General features: G+C 38.8%; 1 protein-coding gene across 6 annotated transcripts in view; it reads right to left on the bottom strand.

The window, feature by feature from the left end:
- Positions 1-23,820, bottom strand: part of CDK14 (cyclin dependent kinase 14) — a 322,044-nt gene that overhangs the window by 93,701 nt on the left and 204,523 nt on the right. For all 6 annotated transcript variants that reach the window (XM_054815554.1, XM_054815552.1, XM_054815558.1 and 3 more), the window contains 2 exons: positions 13,452-13,515; positions 8-56 (listed from right to left, as the gene is read on the bottom strand). In XM_054815554.1, coding sequence (XP_054671529.1) covers positions 8-56; positions 13,452-13,515 — 113 coding nt within the window. The remainder of the gene's footprint in view (positions 1-7; positions 57-13,451; positions 13,516-23,820) is intronic.

Consider the following 23,820-nt stretch of genomic DNA (forward strand, 5'->3'; position numbering starts at 1 on the left):
GACTTACTTATTCCATGCTTGTCTAAGGTTTTTAGGGCTGTACTGTGTAAACCGTTCTGTAAGAAAAAGAAGAGGCACATTCAATTATTTATGCTCAAACCAGGATTTTTTTCCAAACATATTTATCTACTGTCAATTTTCATCATTTCATCACTTCTACGTAACTACTGCAGCTCAAGTCCCAAGACAGGGAAAGAAAACCAGCATAGGAGCAAATTGCCATACAAACAGGGAGAAAAAACCCTCCAAAACACCAAAACCCCAAAAAAGACCCCAACTCGTTAGAACAAACAAACGAAACAAAGCAAACCATCATGACCTAAAGCTCATTTACTGCAGCATCACCAGAAATGGAAATTTTTACAATTATTTGTACAGTGGTTTTTGACTGCTAGGGAAAAATGAAGCCTGAAATGCAGTATTTTTTTTTTTCTTCATCACAAATACAATTATCTGTGACCTCACCGTCATGTTTTTATGCTTCTCAGGAGGCATAAGAGTAAGTGTGGGTCTGTGTGACACACAGGGACACGCAAAACATGATGGCCACATGAGTCCATTTTCTAAAGAACACATATAAATAATGAGCAGAAGTAACAAGTACAATGACAGTTTATTTACTCAAACATTAAATTCTTAAGTTCAGATATAAGTACTTTCCCTCTCATATCCAACAAGATGCTTGCTGTGCAGTAGTACTCTAGTTGGCAGAGGAAGATGCTATGAAAGCTGCCGCAGAAGCGATGAGCTTTCTTTGAACAGGAGCTAAGTGCCTCTCAGGAAGAAACAAATGCAATCCAGCTGGAGAACAGAATAACATTTTCCATGAAGCCTCATCGCACTAAAATCCTACTGTGTAGACTGGTACTGGCCCTGGCCAACTATTCTGGTGTAATGTGAAGAAGTCCTAAACTTACAAAATACTCCATAAAACCTCAAAAATTAATTTTGCTTCCTCTCCACCCATAAGCATGAGGTTTAATAGGCACACTGTACAGTTACAACAGTATTTTATATATATATGCACACACATGCATGCATCTTACTGTGCAAAACAACTGTAAATGTAACTTGGGAGGGGTTGTGTTCAAATTCCTGTATTTTTATACTTTGCTTATTTCAGTTCTAAAGTTGTCATATATACTTCATTCATAGTCAGGTCTAAAGATGCCAATGCTATAGCATATATGAAATCCTAGCATCACTGTGAATGATTTTGCTTCTTATAACTATTTTCTTTTTTTTTTTTCCTTATTTAACTAAAAAGACATATGCAGAAAGTTCAACTCTTGTTGACGTCACTATCGGAAGTTTTCAGTAAGTGGTAGACCTGCAAAGTGTGTCTGAGGGCCACTTCACAGGTACAAATTTTGTTGCTTTAACTATACTGATGCAGTTAAAGCAATGAAATCACTCCCTCAGATATGTATGACAGGTGTATTGGAAACTGGAAGCTACATGACTATAACTAGTTTTAGCACCAATACAAATTATAAATATCACTTATGTAATACTGTATCTAAATTTACTCACATAACTTAGTAAAAACCACCAAATGCTAACTGCATAGTCATACTGTTAAAGACTTTTAGATGTAGATGAACATATGAAACAAAAGTTTGAAAGGTTTTTTTGTGGGTTTTTTGTTCAGGGTTTTTTTGTGTGTTACCAACAAAACGTTTCTGCACTTGGGAAATATTTGACTACTGTAGATGACCATTAGAGTAGCACCTAGCTGACTTCTCTGTCAGAATTAAGATGTTTAGCTAAGAAAAGAGACAACTCTCAGATGTGCTATCATTACACAGTTCTCAATAAACTAAAATTATTAGGTTGAACTTTTATTAACTATATTAGACTGTGTTATAAACCTTACTTTGTTGTTAGGATTAGGATATGGTAAGAAATAAATTATAGGTCATGTGGTACATTTTACTAACAGAAAATATATTGCTCCGTAAATATATGCCCCCAAATAAAATATTCTTATTGTCAATTATGTGCACATTTCTTAACATATTTGAACTCACTTCTGATATGCCTCATTGTTGAAAATGCTACCACATTGCTTAGTGTGAACTTGAGAAGCGTTTAGATTGAATATCACACTACTGACATTATCCTAAATTTTGTAAATTAGAAGCTCTAAAGTACTTTCCAAGTACTGATGAAGTCAGTTATCCCAGGCACTTAGTAGCTTGGCTACTATAAAAATGAAAAGCAATTTAAGCCATTGTAGTAGTTTTTTTCTCTATTTTCTGTTAAGTCTTGATACTGCAATGAGTGCAGAATGCAAGGGTTAAAGATGGGGAAAAGAATTTGCTGGGTACGTTCACACCGAGAGCAGCAAGTGAAGAGATTTCCTTACAATTCCTGTGTGCGCATATTACAACAAAATAACTTATCACACCTGAGGCATCCAGATTAAAACTATAGGAAGTGCCAGTTTCTTTTTATCTCCATTATACATTGCATGCAATGCATTCACTACAGATGTGCCAATGCCTCGGGGCAGGTCTTTAAATCAAATGGGCAAAGTCAGGATCATTATTAGATGCAGCCATGGTTCAGTACCAGTAACGTGGCACTGGGTCAGTGCCTGTGATTATGTCTTACTATCCGATAGCACAAATAAAAAATCAGTACTGAAGTACATGTTCTGTAGTTAAGTAGTTCAAACATCGAATTGGCATTAAGCGTATGACTCAAACTTACAAGGGAGAGGAACATTCCGATTAATATTCTACCTGTTGTTTACTAATTCAGCTTCTGCTCTCCAGAGGAAAAGCATGAACTCCAGTAAGGTTAATAGCCAAGTTGCATTGGCCTCAGCAGGACCTGAGCTCACCCTTAAATTTCAATTTACCAATGTGAATTAAAAACATATATGAAAGCAGATACTTAGCCATAAAAACTGGAAGAAAGTAAAGACTTTCTGTACTTTATAAGTAAATAGTACAACCATAACACTGTCCATTCATTTATGACAAATGACTGAAAAATAAGATGCAGCTAGACAGTGCTGCGCAACAACAAGTCTGAGATACACATGGGAGTCCAGCTAATAAAGTGCAGATTTGCACATTAATCTATTCTGGTGCAGAAAAGTGCTGGGTGGAAAGAGAACTGAACTGACTTGAAGCATTGCTGAAAAGCTAACCTAGACCCGGGGAAAGACAGATTTTGATTTTATCTGTCATTCTGCAATATGTTTTGGTCAGATACTGAGCTGGTTCAAACTGGCACAGCCACACTGACTTCAGCAGAGCTACATCCACTTAAAACAGTCGAGAAGTATCATATACAACATATTTTCTTGACTGGACTGTCAGAGGTTTACTTTAAGCAATTTAAGGTATTTTCACTGTGGGAGGAAAACACAGAGTCAACCACTTGGCCAAATTGCCTGAAGGCCTTATGTCCAAAGATCTGTTTCAGTTCTGCAAGAAACTGAAAAACTATTGCTATGCCAGATGAGGTTTTTACTCAAAAAGTGATACACTGGAACCAGTTATGTAAATGCTGTTATAAGGGACATGCATAAGCAAAATTAACAGACTTCTCAAAGGGATCTTCCTTCTTTACTCACTCTACTGCTCTACTCTAAGCTTCATATTAAATAAGTACCTTATACACCATATTTATCGTGCAGGGAGAGGGAAAACTAAGGGGAAAACATGTACAGGGTGAAACCCTGTCTACAGAGAGGCAAATGTTAGTCCCAACTCCTTTATTTCAAACTCCATTTATATGCTGTGTGACTGCAGATCATGGTTCTCCTAACTATTGGTATCAACTCCTTCCTCTCTACTCCAGGCAGATTAGAGGCTCCTTGCTTTAAATTCTTTTTAAGGAAAGAAACCACCTATCAATAAAATAGAGCTTACATTTTTCTACACAGTTTTGTGGTCATGCCTCCAAACAGAGTCTTGTTAACTTTCATTGACAGTAGAACTAGATGGGACTACTGTGGTAATTAAGCCCAGCCTTGTGTACATGCCAGGTCCTAAAACTTTCCTGAATTAATCCTTTAGAGACTAAAAAACAGAATAACAAAACCAGCTGATTTTGATTTCAGAGTTGCCAGAACAGAGAAGCTACAATAATCTTGTCCTTGAGCTTCTCCATCATGATCCAGTTTTTTAAGTCCTGAACTGAGAACCACAATATCACATATCTGCAAACACCAATCTTGCAGGCACAACACAGGCAAAAAAACCCAGGTAACTTAACCTCCCAACTTTTATCTCATGGTCTCCTGCTTGTGTCTGATTAATGACAGAACTGGAATTCAGTCTCACAATTACATCCCCAAGTTTGCTTTGGAGTTAATTTTTGGAGTGAATGACCCTCACACACCTGTACGAATGCCTCTGTCCTTTATTGCTAGATGGATTTAATACAACCAAATCTAAAGCTGTATATATCTGACTGACCAACTACATGGAATTACATTTTATGATACTTTCAAGCATATAGCTTTGTTATTTGTTTTTCAGATGCTCCCACTGATTTGATCATAAAAAATAGTAATATCAGTCGGTAGATCTTGACAGTGTGAGAGATCCTGGGAATACTGCAGAATTACCATGAAGGCTTCCCCCAAAAAAGAAATCTGCCTGAAATACATTACAAAAGGCAGCAGCACAGGTGATCCAAATCTCAGTCCAACCTTGTGGAAGAAACCCTGTGTAGCGAAAACTTACTACCCCTCCCTCAGAACTGAAAGGCCAACAGGCACAAGCAAGAATTTCATGCAGATGCTGACATCATCAGCCAGCCACACAACCATCCTCCAGCGCACGCAAGCCACTGTCAGCAATGTGAGGCACACCGTCTTGCTGAGGCAGCTGCTCACTCTCATCAATGCTGAGATTAAAGAAACCTGAAAAACTGTACATTTACAGATCAAGATTTGATCTCAGATATATTTTGAATTTTTATACTTCAAATTGTGAGTATATATACCAGAGTTCAAATCTTTTCAGATTATTATTATTAAATGTGCTTATTTTGAATAAAAACACTGCTAGATCGACACAGTAAGCTCATCTGAAATTTAAAGTAAAAAGTGTGATTTTAATTTCCTTTATGCAAACACTTAAATATTTGCAAATCTTTTGGGAACAAATTCGGGAAACAAAATTTGATCCTCTGCATTTTTATCTCAAATATACAGTCATCATCCTCACTAGCAACCAGGTCTCACTGTTAAGAGCTGGCTTTTCACGTGGGTGCTGTGTTTCACCTTTTAGTCAAAGGTGATTTGTGCTTATGTGAAACAAAAGGAGATTTTTGGTTTTGTTTAAATTCTACAGCACTTCCAAGTGTTTACCAATTGCTTCTTAGAAGGTCAAGTTAGCCAAATCTTGATTAGTTAAGTGCTGTGTAGAGAGATCCCTACACAGAACCACATATATGAGAGCAAGCATACAGTACGCATATTCCTTACTGGAAAGAAATACCAAGTGCATGATCTTCCTGTAGCATACCATTTACTGTCAAGATTTCAAAAGAGTATAGAACAGGAGTAGGCTAATATATTACATCCACACCTTCAGGAGCCCAGCCTCGGAGCCAAGATTCACTGTTCTGTGGGCACTAAACACGACCCACTCATATGCTGAATGACGCAGTTACACAAACATTCTTGCAGCAGTAAATGGATTTGAGTTACTCTTTGCCTGAGACCTTGCAACACAACTTAATGTCTTGTATCCCAAGGAAGTTTCTATGACTGTGTTTCACAAACAGTAGCATCCACAAATATTGGAACAACAACTGCGAAATGGAAGCAGACATGAGCAACCAGAGGGAAGACAGGGAGGAAATTTCTTGAGCTGGTTGATTTGACAAACCTGATGCATCAAAAAAATTATGTTCTTAGAACAACTGCTCCCAAACTGTACTCAGCTTGAAGACTTAGCGGGAAAAAAAAGCCTGTGCCAGAAAGCTCATCCATTACACCCAGTTGTATTAAGTGGTCTTAGAAATGATGGTATTTCTTATAGAAATAGACAGTATTTCTATTTTTTATTTTCTTTAGACAACCATTCTACGCTTACATATGCATACTCACTTGTGTGCCCACATATATACCTACATGCTCTCCACTGCAAACATCATTATCTGCCTGATAAACACGCTCCATCTGACAGCCCTGCATCAAGGGCAGGTTCAAACAGGAGCGAATTTCAGCAGAACTCACTAGTGAGCTTATTAGCAGACCACTGAAGGAACTACTGGTCTGCTGTGAGAACTGAAAAAATAAGCACTTGCATTTTAAGTAACATAAAACAAGATGAGGGTTTTTTCTCTTTTATCAGTCAGAAAAACACATGAACTATTATACCTTTGCCACGTTTGCCTTGAAAGGACCTAGAATAGGCAAGAAAAGCTACATAAGGAATTAGAAGCAGACTACATTTTGATTTTTTAGCTCCTTTTTAGCACTGTTGATAATCGGCTTCTAGTCTAAACCAAAGAACTTAAAATGCAGTTTGACTTCAAGGCATTTTTTTATGTTGTTAATCAAAACATGCCAGCTAATATGCATTCCTTGATTAATGTTCTTCTCTATTTAAAACCAAATGTGATTAGCTTAAATGCAAATATTTAAACATCATCATACTTAATATTTTGAAAAGTCTAATGCATGATTTCTTTAAATGGGTTTTCTTTACATTTAAATTAAAAGTCTAAAGTGACTAATGCTGTATTGTGATATGTAAGACTCATATGCTATTCTTATTAAAGATTCAATCCTAAAAATATTTAAATTATGTTAGCTAAAGATATAAAGACAAGCATCCATGCTGACAAGCAAACTTTTCAAGCACTATTTGCAGCACTAATGTGCAATCAGAGTTTTTACTGAAGTCCAATCACAACTGGAGTTTTACCATAATAATGAGTTAAACTTTGCTTTTTTATATGCCAAATGTCTTGAGAAAAATGACTTCAATTCCCCACCCTCCATCCCCATCCCCTCCCCTCCTGTCCAAAAGCACCTGCTTTAGAGACCACAGGCTGTGCAAAGAGGAAGGACAGATGCTGTTTACTAGACTCTCTACTGAGCATGAATTGAAAATGTAGTTTTAATAGTCAGCATCATTTAAAGCACTGGACTTTTATATTAAATGGTTCTGCCTTTTAGCAGTGCTCACACTGGCTCCCTGGCATATACAATAGTTACTTTAACTTTTCAGTTTCAGTCAATTTTATTCAAAGGATGGTAAAATACTGACAACTATGTTCCCTTGGGTTGTGGATACCAGAGTCTTGAGGAACCACTGAATATTACCATATTCCCCAAACTAAAAAAGAGGGAGAAAAGTTTGAAATTAATTCTTCTTTACAAATCCCCCTCTCTCCTTTCTTCAAGTACTCAGATTCCTGAAGACTACAACTCTACCAGTCAGTTGAGTGTACTTGGGACTGTTGTCTGGCTGAGACACCATCACTGTCGTGTGTCTGTACCACTGCAGCACTCTTAGAATCATAGAATGGTTTGGGTTGGAAGGGACCTCAAAGACCATCTATTCCAACCCCCCTGCCATGGGCAGGGACACCCTCCACTAGACCACGTTGCCCAAAGCCTCATCCAACCTGGCCTTGAACACTTCCAGGGAGGGGGCATCCACAGCTTCTCTGGGCAACCTGTTCCAGTGCCTCCCCACCCTCATAGTGAAGAATTTCTTCCTAATATCTAATCTAAATCTACCCTCTTTCAGTTTAAACTGATTACCCCTTGTCCTGTCACTACACTCCCTCATAAACGGTCCCTCACCGGCTTTCCTGTAGGCCCCTTCAGGTACTGGAAGGCCACAATTAGGTCTCCCCAGAGCCTTCTATTCTCCAGGCTTCTTCCACCTCCAAACTCCAATACAGGAGGTGGGAAATTCCTTCTTCTTACTGGGAGTGGTCCCCAGCCCACATGAACGCCCAAACCATTCTCAGGAATTAATTGTTTGGAAGTGCTAGTTGCCACGAGCTAAAGGCCTGCCAGAGGCTGCTCTAACAGTTTCAACAGCAGAGACTCCCACATCATCTGGGAACATTCGCTGGCATCAGTGTAGCTGTAAACAAACAAGATATTGATTCAGTGTGTAACAAACCGTTGACAGGCTTTGGTGAAACTCTATAGGAAAAACTGTCATGAAAGTCTGAAGAGCCGTGTGTCCTCATATACAGTATTTCCACAGGTTTCTGCCAAAGGAGTTTATTCTCTCAGTCCAGCCCTACTCTAAATGAAGACTTAATCCTTTGAAAAAACTTGGCTATCAATCAGCTGTTAAGATGCATTTCTAAACCAAATCTGTATTTATTGATCACCTGGGAAGCAAAACAGAATTCCCAAGTCAGAACACCAGCTCTGCAGTGGTTTTGTCAGTCACAAACTTGGGATTTTTTAATAAATCCATGAAGTATCTGTCAATCTCTGGCAAACTCTGTGTTATGCAGTATTTCCTACAAATGCTGTTTTCTTGCTCTAGTTTCTGTTTTGTCTTCTGCTTTCTCCTTAAGGAGTGTCTCTTTCTCTTAACTCTCTTCATCCTGACTTTAGAGATTCTCTTTTAAAAATCTGTGCTCAGCAGATGTTTCCATTGTCTCATAAAGTCACCTTTTCAGGTGTATTACTTTATATTATATCTGATTGTCTGTTGAACATAGCGAGGTTCAGGGTCCCACACCATCAGCCCAAGATTAAATACTTAACTATCTATCACCTAGAAACAGTGTTGTAAAGAAACTGAGGCACAGTGAACGTTACAAAGCATTCTCATGTTTTCTCCACCTTCCTTACAAGTTATTTCTTCTTGACTATTACCATCTCTTCATGGACACCATTGCCTTATTTATCTGCTGTTGTGACCATATCCTACCTTCTCCCACATTGCTCACTGACAGTACTTTCTGATAAATCTCTAATTAACTTCTTAGGATGGAGTTTATGCAGCATCAGTCCCAAAAAATAATTGAGAATGTAGGAAAAATGAAAACTGAATTGTAGGTGTTGATATGAAAGGCTTATCTTGCTCAATTACTTGGACAGGGCTCTGATCCCAGGAGAAATGGCTGGAGGAGAAAGGAAGGTAAGACTCCAGACTAAGAAAAATGGGAGATTTAATGACGATGGAGAGAATAATACACAAAAATCAGGAAGAGTTGAGATTGGTAAGGAAGCAGCCTGTTTTGGAATACTGCTCCATCTCCACTCATGGAGATGAGACACAGCAGATGCCTGCTTTCATTTCGTTCTTGGAGATACTGGTCCAGTAATAGAATCAGTGGTTGGACCTGTTTTAGTGAAGAAAATCCACATTTCTTAAACTATTGAAACAAAAGAATAAATAGTGAAAACACGTTCACCAAGCCATGTGTCAGAGGGTCATGGTCATAATGTACAGTGTCTCTGTCCAATAACCTGTGACATGGGGCTTCTAAGCTGGATGAAATCTCAAGATTTTATCGAAACAACAACTATATTCAATTTCCTCAAACTGCCTTCTTATTTGAGGGCAGATAATTTACTTTCACAGTGATCCTGAATGGCTGGCTAGCTTTGGTGATATGTGGGTACAGGAAGACCCGCCCAAGACTATAGCAATCATAACAGCTTCAAAGTGAATCACAGAGGTAACCTGAAGTTACCAAAATACTTCTGAAGTATTTCAGGATTTTCAAATGCAGTTTTTAGATCATCCTTAAGTAATTTACTTTGCAAGATGTGTGCCCATGTCAGTCTGTACATGTTTATACATCTGCAAACACAAACTGAGAGGACCGAGGCTGAGGCACTGAGAAAGCTCAAAGAACAGGCCAACTTTTAGCTTCAAATATCTCACATACTACTTAGAGTATTTGTAAGATGGAGAGTAATCAAAGATCTCAAAGCAGGCAGATAAAATACAAGTTGCTTTCTCACTTTTTTAATGGGAAAGCAAATTACGATTGTTTTATTTTCACAATCACAGGCTGTTAAAATCAGTGAAGTTAGGGGTTTAGAAGATGTAGAGCCACCCACAGCTAGCCTTAGGAACACATTTCTTATTCAGCTGCAGAAATGTTCCCGCATATTAAGAAGTCAGAGATCATCGTTGTTTATGCACTGGCTACTTTCCATAATAATCAGACCCTTGGTCACTCCAGTGGAGAGGAGACTAATGCCATGTTTTTCAGCCGTGTTTGTCCTAGTAAACTGTGATTAGCTCTCTGCAGCACAGGACCGTGCCCTATGAAATCACAGCATGAAAATTAGTCATTTAAGTCTGTATGCAAACAAGAAATACAATGAAATTTTGTTTCTACTCTCAACAGCCTTCCCAAGTCCACAGTCATTTAATGTGCCCAGCATTTTTTTAACTATAGTAACTGTTTATTACTGAGACTTTCTGTTCAAATCCCATTGTTTCATGTTTACACAACTCAAGTCTACAGCATCAAAACCTTGCCTGAATGGATGTTGATATCCTCATCACCAGTGCTCTCTGCACTTCTCAATTTATCACACTTACTGTTTGCAGCTATTGGTCTTAAAGACATGCAAAGCACAGGAGTTACTTAACCCCATATCATCTGTATTTAAATGCAGTAATATCACATATCTTAAAGAATAATGGAATTGGTTCAGATTTGGCAAGACACTTCAGGTTCCCTCCTACATTCTCCTGCTAAGGAAAGGAAAAGTTTAAGTCATCCTAAATGTATTAATCTAAGAAAACCCCTAAGCATTAACCTCCATTTTTTCCTCCAAAAAGTTAGTCAGGAAAAAAAGAGTCTTTCAGTCTCATACGCTGAGGAAATGTTCTTTAGGGTGTAACAACAATGTCAGGGGAGGGGAGCATGGCTGGCTGAGCATCTGCGGAAGGGGACAATGCAGCCCTGCCACAGCTAGAAAACTTCTGTGCACAGAATGGCATGAAGGAAAACATTTCTTTAGGAAGCGACAGAGATCCATGACTGAACAGCTCCAATGACCCTAAAGGCACGAGCAAATTGTGTAAGTCCAGCCTAGCCCGCAGGTCAGAGCACTTTGTGCAGAGCCTGCTTTACATGCTGGTACCCCAGTATGATCCCTGAGGTTGCATGTTTTGCTGCTTTAACCATTCCACACTTTACCAGCATAAAGTCCAATTACTCGATTAATTTCTAAAATCAGCAAATAAAGTACCGTAAGACAAAAAAACTCCTTTTACCAAGGCCATGAAGGATATGGGGTGGTACAAAGGGAGTGCAGAGCATAGTATGTGTACAGAAGAGGGCTTTTTCCTTTGGAGTGCTCTCAGACCTCCACAGCATATGGGAATTAAGGAGCTCAGAGCTTTGCATTAACAGGCCCTAGAAAGATTAAATAATTGCCAGCTAGGATAATAATTACTCTGACTTGCAAATCTACATGCTTCACAGAGGTGGAAAGGATCTGAGAGAGCAAAAAGCACACCACGCAGAAAGGGTGAAAATATTGAGCGACCAAGATGTCTTGGAGGCATCTTTTCTCCTCTCCCCATTCTGCATTTGTATAACTATCATGTATTCACAGCTAACAAAATCCATACTCTGGGATGGAGAAAATAAAAGCAAGTCTAACACAATGCCTGTATAAAAATTAGATTTAATGAAGTGCCTACTGTGGATTTATTTGCTGATGTTCTTCTGTGGTAATAAACCCACGTCCCTTAACACACTCGGAAGCCAAACAGAAAAAACAAACCAGGAAATTTCTTGGCTGCCATCTACTGTTCAAAACTTTTCTCTGTCACACAGAAGAATAAAAACAAGAACAAACCCATGGAGCGCTCACTAACATCTCCAGGTTTTCTCCTGCCATTTACTATTCTTGCATAATAACAATGTCTTTGGAATGCTGTTAAAAACCACTATCTTTTTGTAAGGATTCTGTGTATATGCTCACCTTTTAATCAGTACCAAGAATGAGAAACACAGAAGCTTGCAAACTTAACGACACACCAGTTTGGGGAAGAATACCGTTGTATTCTTAGTATTTCAGTGAAAAACTATACTTGTTAAAACAGTTCTCTCTACCAATTCACTAGAGAGTCATTTCACTATACAGCAATAAGTAAGACAGCACTAGGACTGAGACTGAAAAGCAATGTGCAAGAAAGCTGTCTGCCTTCCTTTTTCTCAAGGCTTTGTGTTACTGTCAGGGTAAGCCTTACGATATATTTATTTCTCTTATTTTGAGAGCTGCCTAGATCTCTTTGTTCTTTTCAACTCCTCTGCCCCGTCTCCTGCCTCTTTGCTGCCCCAAAGCAGCCACTATGATCCTGCAGGTCTGACCAGTAAGACAGGCTGGAATGACAAGGGCATCTTCAAGTCCAACCTATAAGATGACTTGGAAATTAGATTTAAATGACATAGGATGCCAGGTTGTCACAGTTTATGACTAAAGCTGAAGGGACTATCATCTGCACTAAAGCAGAACCGGGAGCTTACTGAGAGACCTTAGGCCTGCAAGGAGGAAAACATCTGAAATTGGATTGCCAGGTCAATTCTGTCACTCACTTCCAGCCTTTAGCCATATGGTTATAAACTGAAGGCTCATCCTAGTAAAATATACTGGGAGCCAATTAAGTGCTTCAGCTGAAAGCATGTAGTAACCTCTTTACCATCTCGACCAAACCGACTCACAGCAGGTCCAGTGAGTTCAGGCTGCTCAGGCCCTGTCATATCAATTCTTAACAGGATGGTGATGTCAAACCTCTCTGGAAAACCAGTTCCAGTATTTCATCACCCCCACCAGACATCACATCTCCTACTCATTCGCCCGCTTGGCATGTTTAAAAAACAGTATTTCTAAGATCCCCACTCAAAAGTTCACAAGACTACATATAGTACATTTAAATGCATAAACATATATATAGCATAATGAAGCTGACCATGTACTTCTAGTCTCTGGGGAACAAACTGCTTCCTCTTACACAAAGGTATCAGATGGTGAAACAGCTTTTCAAGAATGGTTGTAGAATATGACAACTTCAAGTACAATGCACATTAAAAAATTGAGCCTCTGTAGAAAGGTACTGACAGATGATCTGGCAGTAACTTCAGCTTTCACAAAGTATTTTTCTCTACTTTTTAGTTTCCTCTAGTATTCCTCAAAGTTTATGGTGGTCTGCAGAAAAGTAATGCTGACTGGGAATCAGCCTACCAGCAATCAGAAAGGTACGATACTCAGTGGCTGAGGAATGTAAGCAGCTGAGGGCTCATACTGTACATAAACAGGAAAAAATGCAAAAGAAAGCAAAGAAATTAAACAAAACGAAAAAACCCACCCTGAGCACAACAAAAAGTAAGAAGCTAGAAAAAGTGCATTATGGTTCATGCACTGCATACCAGGTCATTTTGAAGCTTGTGGGTGGGATGTAATTTTCTGTGTCCTGTTCTTCCAGGAGGAGAATTTGGATGAACTTGGCACTTTGACCTACCTGGTTTGAAATGTGGTAAAGAGTGGACTCCAGGCCACGTATCTTCGTTTGGTGTTCCAAGTACCTGTGCACAAAAAGAGAGAGGAAAAAAAAGAAAAGAAAAAAAACACACATTGCTTTAATGGAAAAGATGTAACAAGTCACAGCATTGCATAAAGCCACTCCTCCGAAGAGCTCAATGTACCTTACAATCTAAACTTTAATAGGCTTAACTACTGGGGGAAGCAGGGCAGAAAGGGGGTACAAAAAGTTTAATGATTACTGTGGTTTCAAGGTACCAGTGGAGTCAGTAAAGCACATAACGGTACTCTGTTCCTGTCCAATTGCCTATTTAACCAATATATGTGAAAGCTACTTTCCAATGACAAGTGTCAAGCTACTTGCATATCTCAGAGTGCTAGTTTTACAGAGGCTAGATATTTTAGCTTAGAAATAATTTAAACCCCTGTAAACTTAAATAAGATTAACAGGTACCCAATAGATGCTATGACAGAAAATTTGCATAGATGGTGAAGCAGATGACCAAGAGCATGGCATGAACAAGAATGCACAGTGAACAGTTGTCATTTTATGTGGATGTAGTACACATTAAAAATAGTATATTTTTAGGAAATACGGACTTTATTGACTCAAGCATTATGCTTTGTTTCTGTTTACTTCAACTGTCCTCCTCCTTGGAGCATAAACCAGACCAACTTTCAGCAGTAAAATTTTTAACACTTCTCACGTGCATCTTATACCCTCTGCTCACACGCAAAGTTCACCGCCTGTGTCTTTGGCACAAATAATAAGTAAATTGAGAGAACTGCTGTAATGAGTTCTCCCAAACCTGGTTTTGCTTCTTAAGACATAACTGTTTGCTTTAAGTGGAGCCAAGAGGAACACCTAAATTAGCAGCTCTAGAAATGCATTTCTGAATGAGTTGTGGAATTTGATATTTCACTAGCGGGATCTTTCTTGTTACAAATTTATACCCAGTTTCTAACATGAATGAAAATGCTAGGGAGTGTTTTCAATATTTGTCATAAACACAGGCCCTGGAATAAAAGACTGATATTCTAAAGTGAAAGCATTTCACACCAGTCTGGTGCCTGGTTTGCATTGTCGTAAATGTACAAAACCCCTTGCTAGCCCTGCCCCTACCTGCACTGCAGATCTCCTGAATAAATCTTTTGGACCTGCATACCTTGAGTCACTGTGATATTCTGTGGTCACTTACATCGGCACAAAACAAGCACAAGGTTAGTGTGAAAAAACTTTGGTCCAAGTATGTGAAGGTATATGACACTTCAGGGCAGGCTACAAGACATCTGTTCCCCATCATTTGGAGCTGAAGAGATTTTTTTGTTGTGTCTGCTGCAATATACATATGCATTAAGAACATTAAAGGAAGGACCACTCTAGAATATTTGTTGTGCTTCTTAATCTATGTAAACATTTGTTCATGTCAATAAATTCAAGCTTAAAAAAATTCTTAGAAGCAAGACTGGGAAGCTAAAACACAAAAAAATTTCTCTTCTGCTCTGCCAGAAATTTATTTCATAAAATTTAGAAATTAGCTTAAAAACTTGAGGCAAAAGTAAGTGATCTCTTAAATAGATAGAATTCTTAATTACAAAGTGTGCTTTATGACTCTAGGGCCTCAAATTTGTTAAGCAATTTACAATACTAATGTGTTTCTAATCTAAGAACATTAATGCAAAGATGATCTTTCCCCACCATTGAATACAATAAGCAAATAGACCAATTTAGATTTAGTCTGATCAGTAGGAGGTGAAAGCAGAGCACCAAGGTGTCAGAGAAACAAAGATGACAGTATCAGTGCAATTAGACTGTACACGTTCATGCAGTTATTTGGATATGCAAGTTCACTGATTTTATTTGTAAATATTGTTTGTAGGGCATTGCCTTCAGTGCTTGTGAAACATGTCTTAATCGGCATTTGAATAAGATAAACCTGGCCCTGCAACCCTGATTCATCACAACACCCATATTCATTTCATTATTGCTATTAGGGAGAGCACAATTCTCTGATTAAACATAGAAGAAGAAGCTAGGAGACACTGTTGGCACTATGTCATGATTAAATCAATTTGCAAATAACTTTCACCTGCCTTCTGTATTAATCAAGCTCCTGGCGCCAAGCACTTTCCAAACCAGGAGAGGGAGCCCGTGGATAGAAAACAGAGATTCTTGCATCCTCAGTTTCAGAAATATGATCCTCAACTTTGCAACCCCTCTTACAAAATCAAAGGAATATTCTCTCATGAAACGTTATGAATATAAGAAAATTAGCCACATCCTTCTAAATGTCTGTTCTTAATCATCTCTTATTTTAGGTGAGACATAGGCAGCTAAGGGAGTGTACAGATGAATATTAAAACCGGCTAGCAACATCTGAAACTTCCAATGCCAGGTAGAATATTTATCAGACCAATTTAACGTAGAAATTGGAGCTAAGAAATGGATTATTCTGACTTTCAAAGTAACATCAGGTCCAGTAACAGAGGCCTGATGTGACATCACTTTTGTAATGAATCTAACGTGACTCACTATTTTTTTCACTAGTTTCCCAATCATTTCTTTAATAATATTCCAGCACATCTGCTGCTACAGTGTTTAAGAGCCAGCTACAAACAAGTTCTGTGCATTGGAGTACTCAAACCACCTACAATATTTATACCTGCTGTCAAGGGTAGCAGTCAGGCTAAAAGCAACCAGGGTTTTCTATCAACTAAATGCCTGCCATTTTTAAGGTAGGGGCACTTGGTAATTCAGGCAAGGATCCAGAATAGTGTATTTTAATGCATTGTACAAACATTATAAAGATCATCCTTCTTCCACACAATTTTGAACACGCACAATACAGAAATTCACAATATGTGGCTATCAATCAACAAACAAGGAGGAGAAGGCAGCAGTGAAACAACTGTGGGTTTGGATAAGACGAAAAGAGTCACTGCCCACAGGTATGTCAGCATAAAGAGATTTGTAACCATCACTTGCAAAGTGATGCTTCTAAGCAGCAATCAATCTTATTTTGATGAGGTGGGACTGGGCAAGCCAAAGCAATGAGTTTTGACACCTGCTATAAACAAAGCAAAGTGGAGTTCACCTGCAGCACCATAGTGGAGAAGGATCTGCCTTGTTTTGTGTCTTACAAAAGAGAATTAATGGACCAGCATGGAAAAGGAAAGCAAAGGAGGAAGGGAGAACCCAACAGTCTTCTGGTTTTACTCCCAAACAGTGTCCCTTATCAGTTAAGACTGATTATCCAGACCAAACCACTGACAACATCTTTACCATCTAACTCATTTATATGAGAGACTCAGCTGTAGCAAACCACCGTTTACCCAGCGAGTGCTGGGGAGCAAGTCTAACCTTACAGCAACCAGCGGAAGATACAGGAGACACAGCAGCCTGGGACAACAACTGAACACCAGGAGCTGTTATTTTATGGGTGACCTCCTAGTCCTGACTATCCTTTCATGGTCCACCACTTCTGATCCCAAGCGTGCCACCAAGAGTTCTGTCTCTTCTACATTTTAACACTTTTTCTTTCCATTTTGTGTCCCAAAACCATGAGAATAACTACCTCTGTCATAGCAATCAAGCCTCAACTTAATATTGGAAATAAGTTTTTATTTACCATTGAGAATTATTTGAAACAAATAAGACTAACTTGTTTGCTTTCTTTACTGATAATTTGCTTCTCAGTGAGGTAAACATTCAACTTGCATGGTTTGATATCCTATTTTTTTCATGGAATTACTAACACAAGAATAATCTACAATTCTCAAATTTAGATTTAATATTTTCCAGGGACCAGGATGGGTATGGTTTCTGTAAAGAAAACGCCAAAACCTACTGGGGTTTTGCTCTTCCACACTACATACAATTGTAACATAAACCACTCTGGGTTCTTTTATTCCTTAACAAATGAGACAAAATGACCTTCAAATTCAGGATCAGATTCTAATCTAATTTGTAGGGCAAGAAATCTATTTATATGAAAATAACAGATTTACAATACATCAGGGTACAGAGGGCCAAATACCGTTACTGCCAATTGACATTGTTATGGTTTGGCAGAAAGTTATGAAAACAGAACCTGCTGTTCAAATCTCCATATAAGAGCATCATATAGAAAGATTTCCCAGCAAATGCAACAAAAATGCCTTAAGGTCTATTGCATTGCCTTAATTTTTTAATATAAGAAAAAAGATGTTTGTTTTTTTGCATCTGATTTTACAAAGACTCATCATTCCCCTAATTAACGTGCTCCCTGGTATCCAAGGGAGTCATTATTTTACAGTGAGCATTATGCCACTCTATCAACACAATTAGTCATGTTGTCCTGTATTCTGTTTTGAATACAAAAACATTTCCTGTGACTGCTATGTAATAAGGTCATTCTGGGTAACAATTTGTCCAGCCATGTAATAAGGTCATTCTGGGTAACAATTTGTCTGGAGAAGTCATCTGAATCTCTTGCGAGATGAGCAGCAGTGCAAATCTTTGCCACCAGCTCTTTCCCAAGTGTTGGCATAACTAATAAAGAGCAAGCATTTTCATTTGCACTACAACTTTTGAATATACAAAGCTGCATACTACTGAAATGATGCTTTAACCCTTGTTAGATCTGACGAGCTTCAAGAAAGGTGATGGTCTGGACTTCAACAAGACAAAGAACATGCAGCCTGTGGTATAATTCAGGGGTTCATAGCAACAGAGCAGAATGAAAAACAAGATCAGCATGCAAATGAGCTGCCTTTCCTTAGACAATATTTATGGAAATCAGGCTAAGCAATTTGCTGAATTTTCAAGTTTTTTGACATTAGGTCAACTTGATGAATAAACAAAGTTTAGTCAAACAAATGTCAGGAGAGTGATTTTTTTTTCTTCTTCCTTTAATAAAAAGGGGTTTTTGTTGAAAAATGCCCTAGAATTTTAACTAGGAAAAGTTACAAGCTGTATGTAAAAATGTTTTCTTATTTTAATTTTCCTTTTAAGGATCATCAGGATTTCTGTTTTGGTTTTCCTACTTGCTGTGTAAACATACTGCATTCAGTGAGTCCTTGGCTGTGATGTACCAAGGGAGATTACAGCTGTCTGAGGAACTGAACTTAATAAAAAGAGGAAGAGACTAAGTACTGCAGAGCCATTTCCAAATCCGTAATCTCTGTCTTTTGAGTAAGATTTGGAAGTTTCAGATGTTTTTCAACAAAAATTTGCTATAGTCTCCTAAAATATACATTTCTAACGAAGCTTTCAACTTAGTCAAAAACTTAGGTGTCCTTTTCCTTTTTGTTAGAGGAATTATATTACTGCTTTAGCTTTGGCTCTTGAGGAGAGTTCCAGGGTTTTGCTACAGCAGCTCCATCACTCCCAGAGCCACCTCTGAACACGGAATGTCCCATCTGGACAGAGAAGTTTATGTGATCATTCTCTCTTGCAGTCTGTCCTGGTGCTAAGCCATTTGCCCAGATGATCCAGCTATTGTTGCATTCCCCTCCCGACGATTCACTGTTCCATAGATCTTAACCAGACCTTCCGCAATCAGGGAAATCAGACATATCATCTGATAATGTCAGTGAACACAAAGTATGTGTAGGAGTGAAGACCAAAGGAGGAACTTTGTCCTTCAGTTTCGCATTTGGTCTTAGTATAACAAGTTGAAAAAAAATTCAGCAACTATTTGTGTATTATGCATGCTGACTCAGAGTCTGCTGACTGACAACTGCAGCGAGGCTTCCTTCTACTCTCTGCTGGGCACGATGGATGACAGCTGAGTGTCAAGTTTAATATTCAAAAGATAGAGATGGAAATGGAATTGCCTCAATGCCAGTTGTTTCTTCACATCAGGAGCTTAGCAAGTTCAGTTTCCATAAGGGACAATAAACCTATCAGTTTGTGTAATATACTTATGTGTTTGTTAGATAAAGGTCAAATACATTTTAACTTTGGGAAGGTTGTGGGTGTTTCACAATTTGCACCTGCACTGAGAAAGTCACTTCATTTTTTGCTACAGAAATGTCTGTCAGCTAAGATGGCAACAATATATTTAGTTGGATTCAGCAAAAATAAAGACCATATGCCTATTCATTGTCCTTGAGATTTAAAATATTGAAGCGTTACTTCATTAAATGAATGGCAAGAATTACGTATAGTTCTTAAACCACGATTTCGCATCAAATCGAAGTTAAAACAACTGAAGGGAGACTGTGTGATCAAGGCAGTCTCATCCCACGTAGAAAACATTCAAGGCCTTGTTCAGAGCCTGAAAACTCTATTTTAGTAAAAAATGTTTTTTGTTACACAGACAACTCTTTCTGTATTTTTTTTCAGTCAACTGTCATCAAAACATCCCTTCTTTATTCCCATACAGGTAAGAAAGAAAATGCCAGCCAAATAGAGATGCAACATATTAAGCACACAGAAGACAAAGTAAGGTAACTCGTATGATTCCTTTAACACAAAAGTGTTAAACAATAGCCCATAACTCTTTACAGACACAAATCAGACATCCTAATTCTTATTTTTAATTTAATGTATAGAACAGGTTGTGTTTTTTGCTTCCTTATGTCTCTGTAAATGCTATCAAAGTAATTAAAAAAAACCCAACAAAACTTGCAGTGATGATCTGTGGTAGAAGGAAGAAGAAATTCAGCACCACCATTTTATTGCACAACAGTAATGCGTAGCAGAATATGTTTAACATGATCTGCATTCACTCAGGACATTACATCAGAATTACAGATTTAAGAGAAAATAAGGCTGGTTAGAAAACAAGCTGATTAGAGTATTTCTTTTGTAAGTTATTTTGTGAGTGATACAGGCATTGTCTTAACAAAAAAACCCAAACAAACAAAAAAAAAAAGCAGCAAGGTATTAAGTTCTTTCAAGAGCTCTGAGAAGTACCTGCTACATGGACAATGAGTACAGGACACAACAGCAAAAAAAAAGAGAGGCGTGCCCCCCTCACCAACCCCATAACCTTGTTTCTGCTGTGCGTAAAGTAATGCTGTTTTGTGAAAAAAACAGAAGTTACTGAGGCCTGTTCTTTAAGGCGAAAAAAGAACCAGTAAGACAAGAATGAGGTTCACCTACAGCAAAAGGCTGACTCTCGCAGCCATCAAGTGGAATATCGTCATTCCATTATATGTGGGTAATAAAACCACTTGCTTTGAGCATAAGGAGTGGTTTATGATGAAGCTGGCTTGAAAAACATTTAGGTAATGTGCCAGCGTGGATGAGGGAAGCAAAACATGAAATTACTATCAACATTCCCGCAAAATTTTAACAACACACATTAATTAAAAGAAATCAAGTTCAACTAATATTTGCATTTTAGTTCTGTCAAGGATGAAAAACAAGGTACTTGAAACAGTAAAGAATCCAACTGCCCTTAACTTACTTTCCCAATAGAAGCAAAATACAAAGAAGTGTCGCTAGGAAACCTTTTTAATATTTGCTTTTTCCAACTTTACTTTGTGTATATAAATGACATTTTCGTAGCTGCCTGCATTGAAAAGTTAAATTTATCCCAACACTGTTTTGACGCTGTTTGCAGCACAAGAAAACAAACTCATCGTTCCCTTCATACCCATGGCAACCACAGCTACCTTTTCGAGGGACCCTGGCAGAGAGAGACACCACTGCAACTGTGCTACCACGAAAATGATGGGGACCGGTGACTTCATAAGCACGCCTGGCTGCCTTCACAGAGCCGGGCTCTGCCTACTCTCTCTGCAGGAGCTGGGTGCGACAGCTGGGAGGAGGAGGAGGAGGAGGAACAGAGAAGGTATCACACAGACCCAGCACTGCAGACCATCAGGACAGGATTAAATGAAATTGCCAGCCTTACAACAAAGCACTACTGAGGTTTGATATGTCAGGTTCCTTAACTGCTCGATCAGGGGAGAGTTTTGTTTGTTCTGAAAAGGACCTACCAAATACATACTACACGTTGAATCACAGAAACTGCTCTGTCAATGAGATGACTTTTAGAAACTAATTCTGTCCATAATCCAATCTAAGAGACAGCAAAACCAGAGTCATTTAATCTAAATTTCACAATGAGAAAAAAGCAAATGTGAAACAACTGGTGCTGGGCTGTAGCATCCTCTTCCTACAGGTAGTTGGCACATCTCATCGTAATGCCCTATTTTAGCAACTTACGACTTTCAGAAAGGTCCACATGGTGGAAGAAGCTGGTTTTTTATCTAGCTGATTCTTACTAAAACATTTCTGTGAATGAGACGAATGCTAAAAACACTAAGAAAACAGGATTTGGCAAACTTATTTTGAAAACAGAGGGGCCTATGTTGTAGAGAGAGAATCTGAAATCAGCAGACGAACTCCTGACAGAGACTCCACTTTCCCTCAAACCAGTGCAACCATGCAGCAATTTAGCCAAATTAGAAGTTAATTAAAAAGTGTAGTTAGTACATGCTAAAAGGAGACACTGTTTAGCTCCAAAGTGACAAGAGGGCTCCTCTGTGAGAGATGCTCCGTGACGAAGTGGCTGAGGCAGCAGAACTGAGAACCTGTCCCTCCAGCTTTCCCAGCCACCTGTGATGAGGAGTCGCCTTCCATCAGCAAACTATCCCATCATCAGAATAAAAAAATCCTGACGTTAAACTAGACTTAAGTGTCTCTGATGTCTGCTTTGGAGCTGCAGAAACTATAAAACACCTCAACAGGATGAAACTGATCCTAAGTAAGAAGAGAATTTGAAAGCTTTTGTAGAGCTCGAAACTGTGGATCAGGAAAAGACTGGGAAGAAAACTCATGCAGAAGACTACAGCTGACCTCAAGAGATTTCTTTCCCCTTTCTCCAAGAAGGCAAGTTTGCTCTTTTTTTGCCAGAGCTTGTGAGCTCTCACATAAGGTTACAGAGTGGGAATGGAAGATCTTGGTGTTAATACATGCGACGAAGCAGCTGGAAGGCCTCTTCCTTACCATTTGGGAACAAACAGAGCGCTTTTCTTCACTGCGAAGGAGGACAGCAATTTTCCGTCAGAAGGACCCCCTGGCTCACAAGTCATGCTTGTTTACATATCCTTTAAAATCTGCTCTGATTTACTCTGTACAGAAAGGTATATACTCTACATTTCAGAATTCCTATCCTGTTTGTGCTGTAAAGCCTTTGGAATAACCCAGCCAAACAGACAGTCCCCTCCTAAATACTCTCTTTAAAGATTTATTTCAAGCTTTTTTTCTGACTTTTTTCTTTAAACTGAAAAAGGGGTGTGTGGGGGGGGGAGAAGCCAAAAGCCTGTGAGAGGCTTTTATGAAATGTACTTCCACAAGCCCTGCTGTGCTGGCTCAGCAGCTGGCTCATTTGAATTCCAGGTATGCACTACACAGGGATTTTTTGGACACACTGGCTTATCAGAAAAGCAATGCTGCTTTTGGATCATAAAGCTGGCTTTATGGTCTTTTTGAAGACCATAAAACTGGCTCAGTTAACACCCACGAATTCCTACCGAGTGTTGCAGTGTCCAATCTCATTGACACGGGCAAAGCTACACCATTGCATCAGGATATTGCTTCAAGCTGCCATTCAGCTGAAGAGCTTATTTAAATAATTAACAGACCAGATTTATGCATCTTCCTATGAATCATCATAAAAATAGCAAGGAAAACATTTTTATTTAAAATAAAATTATGTTTCTTCACTATACCATCATTTAACTATAACTACTTGAACAAACCAGCACGTTTGGGATCACATCCATTCCCGATAAGGATCATCACCGCACCAGGAGCTGACCCAACGGTTTTCACAGAAAACAATCCACGTTTTCCCAGAGCAAAACCCCACTCCGAAGCGGTGAAGCACACTGTACTTCTGGGATACTGGAAACCTTTTGTCTCTGGCCTGGTGCCCAGTCACAACACGTCGGAGGACCGAGTGTGCCTCCTTATGACATCGCACCAGGACTCGCCATTCCTTACGCACAAGGAATAGCATACGCACAGCACAATAGAAGCTCATGACATGTGCCGCCTACGTGACAGAAATACATTTGCAGTGGGGAGGAAAGAGGTTGTACTAAGGCAGTTGGAGTATTATAGCTGGGCTAAGTAAGCGGCTGAGCTCACTGTCTGAAAAAAACCAAAAGTACTATCATGAAAATTCTTTTTCTCACCTAAAAAATCCTGGGGAGGTAACATATACTGAGACCTATATATTAGTCCTGGTGCTCAGCATCACAGAACAGCATGATAGTAGAATCAGATCAGATTATCCAGAAGTTTTCCAACTCCTTATTTTGCCAACTAAGGTCTTGATCTTGCAATAATCTCAATTTTGAATACATTCGTGCAGCCACATGGAGCCCAGTGAAGCAGTGGGTATTTT

Source organism: Grus americana, chromosome 2, assembly GCF_028858705.1.
Source record: "Grus americana isolate bGruAme1 chromosome 2, bGruAme1.mat, whole genome shotgun sequence".
In the NCBI taxonomy this organism is placed as follows: Eukaryota; Metazoa; Chordata; class Aves; order Gruiformes; family Gruidae; genus Grus; species Grus americana.